Below are 15,307 nucleotides of genomic sequence, written 5' to 3'. Positions count from 1 at the left end.
ATTTCTATTTGACCAATCCATACATTTGCAGCCTCAGATAAGCCCTGGTATGCTTGTCTAGTAGATGTGTCGTAGAACAATGGAGACCTAGAGGCAGGTCATAAAAGGGCAAAAATAAGAAAACTTTTCATTAATTTTGTTATTAACAAAGTAATTCAAAGTGTTTTCAGGTGCTCTTAATTTTTACTATCAGTAATTAAAGACTGTTGTTAGTTTTATCAAATTTGATCTTACAATATTAAAACACGTACTCAAACTGAAAAGTCTTATAAGATAATTCTTTTTTATGTTTGGATATGTGGATAGGAGATGTTTGTTTTGCTTGCAGGTAACTACCAGAAAGCTCTAGAGAAATACAAAGTCATTCACAGAAAATTCCCGGAAAATGTTGAATGTAAGTTGTTTCATTGAGTGGTACAACTATCAAAGGAAACTTTGTTACATTGAATACGTTTTAGTAATTGTATGATGTAAGTATTTTTCATATGAAAATATTTTCATGAACTACCATTTTTACTCATGCTAATGCTGTGTATTTTCTGTGACAATACTAAAGCATAATTTAAGAAATATTAGGGTAATGCTGAAGAGGAGAGATGAAAATAAACTTTTAACTGTAGTGGATTTGTTGAGTTCTTTCTCATACATACTTTCTAAATTTTATAACTATGTTACTTAGTTAATCCTTCTTATGATAAAATTCATGTATTTTCACTTCTAGTCCCTGCTAGTTGAAACTCCTGCTGTAAGTTTCTAGATGTGAGAAAATCTTACCAAAGCCAAACCTTCCAAAAGAATGTAGAGGGTGAAATTTCGTTGTTGGGTTTTTAAGTATAATTGGTCAACCAGTCTCTGGAAGATGCGTAGAGAATTTCAAACTAAACTACAGGAAACGTAACTTTGAAGAGTAAGACATTTTGCAGAATCTCACACCTATACTCTAAATGAAAAAGCCCTGTAGAAAATAGGGGTTGTCAATGGTTGTGGAAACATCCTCTGACATCCCACACTGTGCCTCACTAATTCCAAAATACGAGGTTGTTGCCAACAAGTCTATGCTTTTAAATGCTATGTGGGCAGAACATTCACTTGATTTTAAAATAAAACGTATTGTTCTGCTTTAACAAACATACTGCTTTTTTAAAGAGGACTCATACAACTCTGTTGTACAAGAGAAACTCAATACTGTGACTTCTCAAAGTTATAAGGACAATGTCAGGTTCGTATTGGTCATGCATATTTCAAAGAATCATAGAGTATTTAGTAAACTTTTTGGAATGCTACTATTTTTCTGAATGTAATTTCAACAAATTACAAAATGGAGGCAGGAGTTTTACATCAGTTACATTGTCTTGTCTAAGTTTGCTGCTGCTGAAACAATGGTTCCTCACTCATCCCTTCCTGGCCATGTGCTCCCAACCATCTTCCTTATGCTCATTCTGATGCTTATCTGATTCCTCAGTGAACAAGTTCAGCTCCCTAAACCAGCAGAAAACTAACTTAGTACAAAAAGAACAGAACATATTTGTGGAAGCAGTCAGGAGGCTAATGGATCATGCCGTGCTTGTTTCTGCTTCAGAGGCAGTTCTTTCAAAGGGATGTTGACAAACACATGGGAATAGCAACAATGTTTTCAGAATTTCGTATAGGGTCTCAGGAGACTGGTTTTAGGGGTTCTTTTGGCTCTGTCGTACAGTTATAGTTGATCTTCATGTCTGGTTTGTTGTTCTTTAATTCTAGAAATACTAATCTTTAAGAATTCATCACAGCACCAGGAAAAACAAACCATTCTGATTCACTTGACATTTGTAAAATTGTTTTCAACAAAATGGTATTGATAGTGGCTCCTCAGTATTATTATGCTTTCCAGTTTCCAAAATATTTTGCAAATGTTAAGAGTTCTGAGCCAGATGAGTTACTATGTCTTGTGACTTCCACATATATAAATAGTATTTGTACTGTTCATGGATATAGACACTGCATCACAGAAAATGTTGAACTATTTACAAAATACCACAACTGGACTACAGTCATCTTGTATTCCCAGTTACTTGCATTGTTTGTCCAGTTCTGTTAGGGTGCACTTGCTGTTTGACCTACTTATAAGCCTTTTTTCAAACAATGTTTTGCTTTTCAATTAGGCCTCCGATTTTTAGTTCGTCTCTGCACAGATATGGGGCTGAAAGAAGTCCAGGAATATATGACAAAGCTCAAGAAAGTGGAAAAATTAAAAGAAATAAGAGAGCAGGTATCTTGTTTCTTTCTGTGACTGTACAGTATCACTATGTACGTAGATGAAGCTAAAATAGTGCTTATGATACTTCAAGATAAAATGTGTATTATCTTCCTGGTTTAGAGAGGCTTATGGTTTTTTGGGGTTTCAGTTTTAAATTACTGATCAGCCTTATATCTGTTTGGTTTTTGAGCACCGGATTTTCTGTGATTTTTTAAATACTAGTGAGAGATGGGTTATGTGGATGTGATGGGAATGCTGGAGCCACCCGCATAATTCAATGTCTCTGGAATGTCGTCTTTCCTACTTATTTGCCAGACTGTATAAAGTGTTTTTATGAGCCAAGTAATAATGCAACTATAGGGAGAGAAGGCGAGCCCAAGAATTTGTCCATGTAGTAAAACTCCTTTTTGCTATAGAGAAAGCTGCAACATTGTCAGATTACATAGGTAGAAGTAAATTATTTATGTTAGTACCTATTTTTAAATTAAAAAAAAAATTCCATGGAAAATCGACAGGCTGTGGTGAAAGGTGCAAAATCATAACTCGTGTTCTTTTCAGAGTGAGTGTGTGTGCGTGTGCATCCATGTGCACACGTGCATCATTTTCTTGCTATTCCTGTGGTAAAGTAAGATTTTAAAATTAAAATCAGCTTCTTGTTTGGAAAGCATTATTCGTGCTGTTGAGCTGCAAAGTGTTCAAGCTTGCTCCTCCTATCCAGCGAATTGCCTCCAAAGTTACATAGTCACATGAGGACACCTTAATCTTACCTAATTTACTCTACTCCTAGTAACACTTACTGGCTCCCTTTTGATGTCAGATAATGTGTCAAATGTATCCTTAATTACTTACTTCAATTCCAGAGAGTCTATCATAAAATCATAGAATATCCTGAGTTGGAAGGGACCCATAAGGATCATCGAGTCCAACTCCTGGCTCCACACAGGACCAGCCAAATCAGAGCATATGACTGAGAGCGTTATCCAGACACTTCTTGAACTCAGTCAAGCTCGGTGCTGTGACTGCTTCCCTGGGGAGCCTGTTCCAGTGCCTGACCACCCTCTCGGTGAAGAATCTTTTCCTGATATCCAACCTAAACCTCCCCCATCGCAGCTTCATGCTGTTTTCTCGGGTTCTGTTACTGGTCACCAGAGGGAGGAGACCAACGCCTGCCCCTTCACTCCCCCTCATGAGGAAGTTGTAGGCCACAATGAGGTCTCCCCTCAGTCTCCTCTTCTCCAGGCTGAACAAACAAAGGGACTTCAGCCTCTCTTCATATGTCTTCCCCTCTAGACCCTTCACCATCTTTGTTGCCTCTTTGTTGCCTCTTTGTTGCCTCTTTGTTGCCTCTTTGTTGCCTCTTTGTTGCCTCTTTGTTGCCTCTTTGTTGCCTCTTTGTTGCCTCTTTGTTGCCTCTTTGTTGCCTCTTTGTTGCCTCTTTGTTGCCTCTTTGTTGCCTCTTTGTTGCCTCTTTGTTGCCTCTTTGTTGCCTCTTTGTTGCCTCTTTGTTGCCTCTTTGTTGCCTCTTTGTTGCCTCTTTGTTGCCTCTTTGTTGCCTCTTTGTTGCCTCTTTGTTGCCTCTTTGTTGCCTCTTTGTTGCCTCTTTGTTGCCTCTTTGTTGCCTCTTTGTTGCCTCTTTGTTGCCTCTTTGTTGCCTCTTTGTTGCCTCTTTGTTGCCTCTTTGTTGCCTCTTTGTTGCCTCTTTGTTGCCTCTTTGTTGCCTCTTTCTTGCCTCTTTCTTGCCTCTTTCTTGCCTCTTTCTTGCCTCTTTCTTGCCTCTTTCTTGCCTCTTTCTTTGTTGCCTCTCCAATAGTTTTACAGTACTCGAGGTGAGGCCGCACCAGCGCAGTGTAGAGTGGGACCATCGCTTCCCTAGACCGGCTAGCAATGCTGTGCTTGATGCACCCCAGGATACGGTTGGCACATGTACAGTAGGATATTTTAAAAATGAAACCCACAAAGGGAAACGCTGATCAAAGGATTACAGATTTATGCTACCACCTTACTTTGGGGGGCTAGTTGAAGTGTATTGATTTGTATTCTCAATAAACATGACATTAAAAGCACTTGGAAAAACAGACAAAACAAAGTAGTCCTCAAATGTAGTGGGGCTAATATTCCTCCCCCATAATAGTACCAGTTAGCAAAACAGACGAGCAGATAAAGTGTTTCTGTTCTGCCAAACTTGTAATTAAGAGATCTCTCTGAAGTGTGTTAAACAGGCTTTGCTTAGTTTCTAGGGAATCAGTTCAATGCTAGAGATATACATAGTTCTTTACAGTAACTTCCAATACCCTCAGTGCTTTACTCGGGAAAGCTCAGAGATGAAACCAGTTAAAACTGGACTATTGTATAGTTGGTAAAGAGAGAGGTCCCTGGAGGTGGAGAGGTTATGTATTTCCTTGAATATAATTCCAGCATCTTTTACACTGTAGGCATTAATTATGTACCATAGACCTACAAATGTTGAAGATTCTAAGGAAAACACTTCTCACTTTCAAGAAAGTTAATGTTTGAATATGTAAAAAAAAAAAAAAAAGTTGTCACATCTCTTCTTGTTTATTTCATGTTGGAAGCCTGAGCTTTCCTGAACACATTTCTGTACTTTTTGGTGGGGAAAAACCTACCAGCTAAATATTTAAAAGATTAAATCCTTATTTAAGTTATTTAAGATTTTATTAACACAGAAATTGTGTTTAAATTATGTTGTTGGTTTTCAGTTTGTGTTTTTTGGGTTTTTTATTCTGACTACATTGTGTTAAGAGACTTAAAATCCTAGCATGGTTTGGGTTGGAAGGGACCTCAAAGATCACCTAGTTCCAACCTCCCTGCCATGGGCAGGGACACCCTCCACTAGACCAGGTTGCCCAAAGCCCCATCCAACCTGGCCTTGAACACTTCCAGGGAGGGGGCATCCACAGTTTCTCTGGGCAACGTGTTCCTGTGCCTCACCACCCTCACAGGGAAGAATTTCTTTCTAATATCTAATCTAAATCTACCCTCTTTCAGTTTTAAACCCATTACCCCTTGTCCTATCACTACACTCCCTCATAAACAGTCCCTCTCCAGATTTCTTGTAGGCCCCCTTCAGGTACTGGTAAGCCGCAACTAGATCTCCCCGGAGCCTTCTCTTCAGGCTGAACACCCCCAACTCTCTCAGCCTGTCCTCACAGGAGAGGTGCTCCAGCCCTCTGATCATCTTTGTGGCCCTCCTCTGGACTCGCTCCAACAGCTCCATGTCCTTCTTGTACTGGGGCCCCCAGAGCTGGATGCAGTACTGCAGGTGGGGTCTCAGGAGAGCGGAGTAGAGAGAACAATAAGGTATCTATGATGGCACTTCTAATTAGTCAAAGCTTTAAGGTAGATCTGCCTAAATGCTTTTGTATAGAAAATAAAACAGGTTTTAAGTACAAATAAGCTTGATTCTATCATAATTTAAACTAAACCAATTTTCTTTTACACAAAGAAAACTGAAATGCACTAGGTGTAAAAAAAAAAAACAAAAACAAAAAAACAAAAACCAACAAAACCAAAACAACCCCAAGAAACTCCTAAACAAAACAATCCTCCCTGTCCCCCCCAAAAAAACCCTACCACCAGTAATAGAAGCAAAACAGGTTTCTAATCAGCTCTGTCAGCTTCATCCCTGCAGGCAGGCGCTTCCAGCATGTTTGAGTAAGCTCAGTGAGTTTCTGAATGGCAGCAAAATTCTGCCACTACGGTTCCTGGTACATTCTCTTCAGAACCTCTGAAGCCCGATCGGTTGCTTTCTGCTCCTTCTTGCAGCTCCTTTTCATGGGGGTACATGCTCCCATCTCCCTTTTCTGGTTTTCTTGTCTGCCACACTCTGAAATCTCCCAAGTTCAGTGTCTCCTCAAGGAAAGGAACAACCTTTTATGCCCCTCAAGGAACCCACTGACCCAGTTTTATTAAAAATCAACATGGTGTAGATGTAAAGGAACAAGGACACTAAGAAAAAAAAAGTTACAGAACACACTGCGATTTAGTATGCTGCCATCCTATATTAGAAGTTGAATATCTTTCTGTGACAGAATTTCAAAATCAGTGCTGTCTTGGAAACAATAGCCCTGCTGTTCCTTTTTGCTATTGGTATTACATCTGGGTTCCCATCCCCTTGTTTTGGGTTTGGGGATTTTGTTGTTGTTGTTGTTTGCTTGGTTGGATTGTGTGTGTGTGGTTTTTTAGTCTTACGTCTACCATCTGGCTTTGGAAATTATTAGGTATTTTTGTCCTGAGAAATTCCTTCTGTCATCCATGAGTATATAGTAATAAAATCTACTTTCAAGTTCTAAAGTTATCAAGTTAATATTTCACCACCAAAGTTTCCAATAGGAACAGTGGTTTCAGTTAGCAACACCAGAGATGGTTCAATTCCTGCTCCCAATTTCAGACTAACCCATGATTTCTTGATTGCACCCAGTAAAGAGAAAATAGATAAATGCTAGTGTAATGTACCTACAGTTCAAAGTCTGCATACAGACTTTGTCTTCCTGTAGAAATTTATCAAAATTTGCTATGCTGGCATTGTTTTTCCAGAATAAGTATATCCACATGGAGTTTATACCAAAATAAATATTCTGGAGTACTTATTTCATTCAGTTCTCAAATATGGACAAGTTGTTAAAGACTTCCAGCCAAGAATCTGGAAACATCTGTGGGGTTCATTCCCTGTAGAAATTATTCTCCCTGCCTCTCACAGCGTTGGATTTTTACTGTAACGTTCATATGTTGGTGGTTTGGGTTTTTTTGTTTGGTTGTTTTTTTGTGGGGGTTTTTATGCATTAATCTTTTTCATCTTTCAGTTTAAAAAAGACAGGTGATAGTGTAAAAGTTCGCACAACCTTCTTGGCATCACTGCATACACACATGACTCTTTATTTCCGTTAAGTGAGCTTAATGACTGAAAATGAGGGACTGATCAGGTGTGGTGTGAAGCAGTGATGATAGGTACAAACACTGAGGAGGACTTACTGCCTTTACCTTCAGACATCTACATCTGGACTAATCACCCTAAATGTCTTTTGCAGTCATGGGAGAGCAAGAGGCATTTTTAGGGTGGAAATCATTGGACCTATTTTAAATGTCTGCTTTTAGTATGAGATGACTTATGAACTACTCGCTTGGAACTTTACAGGAATTAGTCATATGCTTAAGCTGTAGTACTTCTATAATTACTGTTTTGGGAGTAAAGTCCTAGGATGTAAATGCGATGAGGGCACTACCATATAGGGACCACTTCCCCCTGGCAGACAGAAGCTGAGCTTCCACTGGCAGACTTGTCAGTCATTCAGAATTTGGAGAGTCTGAACATGCTTCCTGAAGGACTGATATATGCTACTTCACTGGACTGTGAATAGGATATTGAATCCAGAATTCAGAGAACATATTTTAGACTTGAGGATTTCCCAAAATAAATAAAAAGTATGAGAAATTCTAGTCCCAGACTGGATCGCTCCAAGACCATTCCTGGTTTCACGCTAAGCTCACTGCTTTCCTGTCTGACTCCTGAGTGAGTTTTCATTTAAGGGTTCTTCCTTTTTCCTTTGGCATGAACCGGGAAAGTTCTTTCACTACTTCTGTGTCATTCCAATTTTGCCAGATTCCATGATATTTTTCTGATGAAAAATGAGTGAAGAAGCTACAGTGATTGACTTGAATACATGATTAGGTAGTGTGCGCATGTGTTTTAATCAGATCCTGAATTGATATTCTGAAAGAAGATGCAGAGATTACTTCATTAACAGCTGAATGCTTTAAACACCATGTATTTCTACCTACCCATCAAAAAGCCCCTCACTGAGATGTACCTTCTTGTAATTAACAAGATATATGCACAAGAAATTTGGTGTTTTGTCAGGACAAGCCAAGTCTGCTATGTGATACAGAGGTATTGCTTTGAGAAACTGTTAAAGTTTTCAAATAACACTAAAAAAACCCACCACAGCTGGAAGATGTTTATGGTACCTTCCTCAGTGCAAGAGAGCTGATTTTTTTAAACACAGCTTTTAAAGTATTTACCTTCACCTTTATCTTGCATTTAACACTCAACAGCAAATTAAATTTTGCTGTAAAGTACAGTGTTGTGCCAAGTATTCAAAATTCAAGATCTATGGGATGAATAGTTCTTTTTACAGATTTCCCTACTTCCCCCCCTTGAATCTTTACAATAATAAAACACTTGTGGGATTTACAAGACGTTAATGGGCAGAGGCTACTTTGAACTCGTGCAAGGCGGGCTATGTTGCCTGTTTTTACAGCTGTACTTTACAAAGGTACATCTGAACTATTTTTATGCACATTCCTTGTATAAATTTTATCTGAAGAAAAATAATGTATTGAGATATTCTGTTTGAATTTCACAGAACTCTTGTTTTATGTAAACATTGGATTTAACACTGATTTTAAGGACAATTTTGTGCATTGAAAAAACAAGGTTTATTAGTTACAGCATGGTAAGCCTAGTTTAATGTTCTTCTACTGTTTTATTAATAAAGTAAGTTTTCAATAATTATATCTAATGTATATTACTAAATGGGCTTTTTGCTCTGTTCTTTTCAAACCTTTTTCACTGTTCTCCAGCGAATTAAATCTGGCAGAGATAGCAGTGCACGTAGCCGCAGAGAAGGAAATGCTGGTGGTGGTAAGTACTTAATGCCTCTGCTTAAATACCAGATTTGTCAAGATTCTAAAGAAAATAGTTTTTCTTACAGTGTTTGTAAAACCTCCTAACATTCGGAAATGCACACAAATATGCATTGAGTAATATGCAAGCACTTCACAAATTTTGTTTCATACTTTTTGATTATCTCATTGCTTTACGAAACCTCAGCTGGTATAGTAGCATGGATTTGGTCCAAGATTTGTGTTTTATATACAGATCTCAGTGTATTCCCAAAGCTAAGTTTCTCCTTGTTTTCAATACTGTGGACTTGAACATTTTTATCCCACTAACTTTGGAATATTTAATGTAAGGAATCAATTATTATAACAAAACAGAACATGTAAGCCATGAAAACCAGGAATTCATTGTGTCTTTATTTAACATGGAGAAAAGGGAATTTTGTGCCCACCATCTAGTCTGTTACATTAGGTGTTGGTTACAAGTTCAAGAGGCTGTTTTGTGCAACCAGCTCTGTAATAAGAAGACACTTGTACTGTCTTTGAGCTCCTTCTTCCCCTTTTCCCAGTATAGCAGAGTTGAAGTATAAAAGTCTTCCATAGAGGAAAGCTTGCTCTCTGACTAGTAAGTCTTTCTGCTCCTATAGATTTATAATGCTGACTTCCATAAATGTAAAACTGTAGCAATGTAAGTCTGGAAACTGGCCTGCTTTGTCTTTTCTGCACTAAGTAGTCTGCATATTGCAGAGCTAATGATTTTTCCCTCCCATTATTAAATCCATGAAATGGTAGTAATGTTAAACCTAACTGTTACCCGCTGCTCCTCTAAGGAAACTAGCAGACTTCAGGCTACTTCAGCCACCTGGAAAAAAAATCCATTTTGACCCAAACAGGAAATGGTTTCTTTGTATTCTGCGTTTGGTTTATCTTAATATCAGTGGGTCTCATAAAAAGATATCCCCTATAAATTCCTGCCTCTCTTCCCTTTCTTTTACAAAGAAATAATTTATAGGGTTTTTTTCTTATTTGGTAATTTTATTTCTCCACCTACATAGCAGATGCTTTACTACATTTATCCAATTCTGTAGGGTCATGAAAAGTCATGGAAATTACTAGTATAATCTTAAGATGACCTTAGAATGCTGTTATATTTATGAAGGCTGCTCTCCTGGGTTCTCTAAGGGTTAAGAATGAGAGTCGGATGCTTGAGAGAGATCTCATTCCTCTTTCAGCTCAGTAGTTTCACTAGAGAAGCTTATAAATCATTTCTTGATATGTAGAAAAAACACCATTCACCTAGGATTGAATTTTACCTGTTCTGGGCCTCAGGCCAAAATAATTCTTGGGGTAAAATTCCTTATTTCGGTAACACAGAGGGCTGGAAACGTTTCTGGACTCTCCTTTGTTACATAATCCCTATGATCAGGCAGCCAGTTAGAGGTGCCAGCAAAGCAGCAGCGTGAGACCGCATCGGTCCCTGTTTTCTGTCATAATGTGAAGATCCACTTTGGCTTAAAATAAATAGAAATGAAGAGCGGCATTGGTAGCAGGCAAGGGTATTTACAGCCGTGCAAAACATTGCATCAGGCATACAGCCAAAAGGCACAAAGGGTCTCTTTTCTTCCAGCTATATTTTGCAATTATCCCTACGCTCATTAGTGAAAAAGGGGCATGTTATCGGGAGAGAGTCAGTAACTTAGCAAAAGAGGATATAAATAACGACCAAGCTGGAAAGATGCTGAGAGAACATTAATCTTCCAAACTACCATTTTGTCAGTAGTTCTTTTAAGCACAGAAATATCTATGGAAAGTTGTCTTTTTTAAAAAAAATTAAAAATACAAAACCCCCCTTCCCCTCCCAAGTTGAACACATGAGGAACTTTGACTGCAAGCTCTAGTAATTCCAAGGCATTATTCTTCCCCCCCCATAACCAGAGTAATGGGAGAAGAGCAAATGCAGACATTTAGGATGCTAACATAAAGAGGATGAGAGGGTAAGCAGAGTCAGAATTTGTCCTATCAATAGTTCTTAGATTGTTGCTCAAGATATTATGTCAAATTCATGAAAGAATGGAAAAAAGCAGAGTTTGGGGGCAAGACTGTATAAGAGCATGTTTGAGAAGTCTCCCTTATACAAATTCAGCGCCAAAGATCCAGCCTTTCTGGAAATGACTCAGCAAACAAGCAGAGGTACAAAGAAGGTCCTTGTATTGAGCCTGGAGTTAACTTTCTGCTGAGATTCCTAATTAAAAGCTGTGGTGAGATGCACTAATACATATTTTTAAAAGGAGTCAAAGACGTGATGCCTTTTTTAACTAGTAATGTTGACCCTGGGAAACCTTATCAGTGAAGAAGCTGCACATTCACAGCAATAGATGTTAAGAAGTATGTTGTTGTTTGTCTGCCTTTTACTGAGGATGACTGAGAGAAATCTGAAGACCCAAACATTATTTTGTCCAATGTTTGGCATTATTCACCTGGGTTACGAGTCTGTATTTTGCAGTGTAAGAAATTTCTGTACGTGGCCTGTGTGAAGACATATATGAAATATAAACATGAGTTATTTTATTTCAGAATCTTAGTACACTTTTGATAAATTAATGGCTTCAAAATAAAAAAAAAGAAACATTTGTATACATTTTAAGATTAATCTTTTCCAGTGGTGTTGCCAAGACCAAAAAGGATCATTTTCCTACACTGTATGAAGGATTTGCCATCATTACTGAACCCAGTGAAGCATGGAATCTGCCTTAGTTTAGTACTTACTAGCTATATTAAAGTAGTTACCAGCTAAATGAAGTGTGTATGCATTCCAAATATTTTAGGTATGATGCATGTTTTCTTTTTTCCTCTTACCAGCTCACTGTCCCCATTCTTGCTGGCATTCCTAACAGATTTTTTTCCCCAAGTATTTTGTCCCTATATAGTTATTTATATTAGGAGTATTAATAATTCATGCTTCCTTGTTTTAGGAAATATGATCTAAAATTGCTTTTAAAGAAGAAGCTAAGACAGAAGAGAACTAAGTCAGCAGGGTTTGTACTTAATAGGACACTTACTACTTTGACAATAAAAATTAAAACAGAAGGTGCATGAGATGCACCAAAGCATGATTTGAAGAATATTAGTGTATGCATGAATGGTAGACAGAATGGGACAAATAAGACCAAGGAAACTGACATCTATATCAGTGTCAGTTAAAGTATGCTCTTGTCTTGTGAGAAGAATAAGCATTAAATCTAAAATGCTTACCCAAAATTGAACACATTTGTTCCCTCATTACAAAATGTGAAATTTTCTTCTCCCCACAAATATCAGATTTATAATTTTCAATCCTTTTGATTCATGTTGGAAGCAGATGACATTGGTACACTCCCTTAAAATTATTTTTAATTTCAAAAAAGGAGAAAGAAGGAAAAAAAAAACCCTACTGAAACCCTGCAGGGAGCTAACAGTACATGATGTTTAGGCAGTTCTCAAAGATTTCCTTTCCAATAATCTTTTCTTTTCATACTCACTTTTTTGTGTTTTGCAGAGATGTGATAGTAACATCGAGAATTTGGAAGTTAGGACACTGGTTTTTACTACCCTGAGAGATTTTTGCTGTTCAATGGCATAAGGCCTTTCATAGATAAGAGAAAGTATGACTTTAAGGAATACATTACCATAGCAGTGTTTACTTGGTCTCTGCATTGGCCCTGCTCTCTGAATGGGGAGTTTTGTGCTGGATGAGAGGAGCCATGCAGTCTCGGACAGGAGCCCAAAGAAGCAGTGTTGAATTCAGAAGATGAAAGGCTAAGCACTTTGCATTCTCCTTGTTACCTAAGCCTGTCCAGATGAATTTGGGAAGGAAACCGTGCGAGAATAATTTTGGTGTCCTTTCCCTTTTTCATTTCAGCTGTGACAATGTCAGTGGAGAAATGGGTTTGTCCATCCCATAATCAAACACCCTTTACCAGCCCATTGGGATCTCCTCATATAATATTGAAGGACATTATAGATGTTAGGGCTATAAGCATCCCAAATAGTTTTGATTGTGATAGAGGCAAGAGATTCTCTTCTTACCCTGCAGCCAGTACTTCACAATCACTTCTATTTTCTAGGCTTTCCATGCCTGTTGATGCCTCATTAATTACAAAAAAAAAAAAAAAAAAAAAAAAAAAGAACATCTTAATCTGTTTTCTGCATCTGAACTCACCTAAGGAGTTAGCTGAACTGACACACCGTAAACAATTTGTATTTCACAGAATTTCAAATCAAAATGAACTGCAGTGGAGTTAAAAATTGCATCTGCTTCACATGCTGTTTCTCAGTTTTATTATAATATTCTGCCTGCTACACTGAACTTACTGTTCTCTTTGGTCAAACCAAACCAAAGCCCTCTCTTTTCCCATAATGGTGTCTTCACTCCGATTATGAAAGATACACAGAGCTGCATTTAAACACATTCTGGATTTAGCAAAGCATCTGCGGTCTTTAAAAGCATTAGCCCACCATGCACTTTGTTACGTAAACATTTTATGGAGGAGGTAGATTACCAAACCACCTTACCCTGTGATATCTTTTCCTGACGAGTAAAATGGTACTAAAAATTCTAATTTATGTCCCTTGTGATACTGAAGGAATTTCTGATGCAGTAGTCTCATCATTGTAATTACAACTAGTGAGAGTCCTTTACAAAATAAATATAAAATCATGGATTTTTATGGGTCGAAGTGATATATATACACAGGTATCTTGCTAAGTAGAAAGTATAGGAACTCTTAAAAAGATTTAGAATCTTTTTTGCTAGATATCACTGCTTAAAATAAGATTATTCCAAAATAGGATTAATTTTGCACAATGCTGCTTTATTCATTATTCTGCTGTATAAAATTAGCCATTTTAAAAAAAGTAAGCTTTATACTTTGATTCTTTTTTTAAATCGTATGTGGAGGATGGGGCTCTGGGCAACCTGGTCTAGTGGAGGGTGTCCCTGCCCATGGCAGAGGGGTTGGAACTAGATGATCTTTGAGGTCCCTTCCAACCCAAACCATTCTAGGATTCTATGAATTTATTTTTTTTATGAAAGTTGAAAAAGTCTGAATGAATAGAACATATTATATACAATAATTTAATTAATTATACTAAATATAACATTGTGGGCATGTGGGCATCTCAACAGATGAGAGGAAGAAATGCACTGTAACAGATGTCAGCATGTAAAGTATATTATTTATGTCTTTATATCCATAGCTTCCAATTAATGCTATTGCACACAGACTGAGGGAAAGATAGTGTCAGCATGATAATCCAAGTCTCAAGTATAATCATTTTACAGAGTCAATATACTTATAAATCAGATTTTGAAAATATATTGACCAGCTCTGCTTAGTTGGTTCCTGTTGCTTTTTCAACTGAAGTCGGGAGCGATGTTCCTGCAGTCAGTTTATCTGTGTGTGTCCATGTTATCAACCCAGAGTGAGTATACTGGGGCTAGCTTCCATGTGAGCTACAGTAATAACATATCTTTTAAGTAAAAGTGCAATAAGTAAATAAATAATGAGCATGTATTAATTGCAGTGAAGGCTTTCTTGGATATAGAGAGCAATTTAGTTCAGCACTGGTCTTCCATTATTCAAAAACTTTATTTAATTAGGAATACGTGTTTGTACAGTTACTAGAATAATGCAGTTAGAATTCATTTGCAGTTTGAGAAATGTCTACCTGTAGTCCTTTGATTGCAAGTGCAATCAGACAGGTGTTAATACTCAAAGCTGTACTATTAGTAGAGAAAAACTCTACAAAATAGCCTTTCATCCAGAGTTCTATTATTATATTTTGTCCCAATGTTACTTTCAGGTTTTTTCTGTGTATTTAGAGAAAGTTAGTTTCATTCCCATAAGCCAAAAGTGCTGGAATGCATATAAACTCTTTGGCCAAATTATGTCTGTATACTGAATAAAAACATATAGATGATTTATCTGCAACTAGAACTACAAAAAGTAATTTCAAGATGAGATTTAAACTTCTGGCAGATCATGTTATATGGTCAGCAGAATTTTTAATAGCTGCCATATTGGCAGCCAAATCCTGTATCCCGTGGCAGAATGTCAAGAAAAGCCTTACCCCGAATGGCTCAGCACTAGGACCATCTTCCTGAAAGATGGAGCTGTGGGTTTGAACTTCCTCAGGTGAAGGAAGACCTTTCGCTTCTCTGATATCTCCATGTAAGGTAGATGGTGTCAACCACCTCTTATTCTCTTCCAGTACTTTAAAATGAAAAATGCTGCTCTTCCACATTTGTAGGTATGCTCAGAGCATAGTGCAGTCCATGGAGACGTGATGTGGTTTTGCATATTAGCTTAATTTAAAATAACTATGGGTTGCTACCAGAAGAAATACTAACCTTCCCTTCACTCTTGCTGTAGATATAATGGTCATATATAGGTAAGG

The 15,307-nt window shown here is 37.6% G+C and overlaps 1 protein-coding gene across 4 annotated transcripts in view; it reads left to right on the top strand.

The window, feature by feature from the left end:
* IFT88 (intraflagellar transport 88) overlaps nucleotides 1-15,307 on the top strand; it is a 51,005-nt gene that overhangs the window by 31,557 nt on the left and 4,141 nt on the right. For all 4 annotated transcript variants that reach the window (XM_075742211.1, XM_075742210.1, XM_075742212.1 and 1 more), the window contains exons 22-24: nucleotides 329-394; nucleotides 2,142-2,248; nucleotides 8,834-8,894. In XM_075742211.1, coding sequence (XP_075598326.1) covers nucleotides 329-394; nucleotides 2,142-2,248; nucleotides 8,834-8,894 — 234 coding nt within the window. The remainder of the gene's footprint in view (nucleotides 1-328; nucleotides 395-2,141; nucleotides 2,249-8,833; nucleotides 8,895-15,307) is intronic.

The sequence above is a fragment of the Balearica regulorum genome, chromosome 1 (genome assembly GCF_011004875.1).
Source record: "Balearica regulorum gibbericeps isolate bBalReg1 chromosome 1, bBalReg1.pri, whole genome shotgun sequence".
Lineage (NCBI taxonomy): Eukaryota > Metazoa > Chordata > Aves > Gruiformes > Gruidae > Balearica > Balearica regulorum.
Note: the sequence above shows the minus strand (reverse complement) of the source record. Positions and strands in the feature narration are given on the sequence as shown.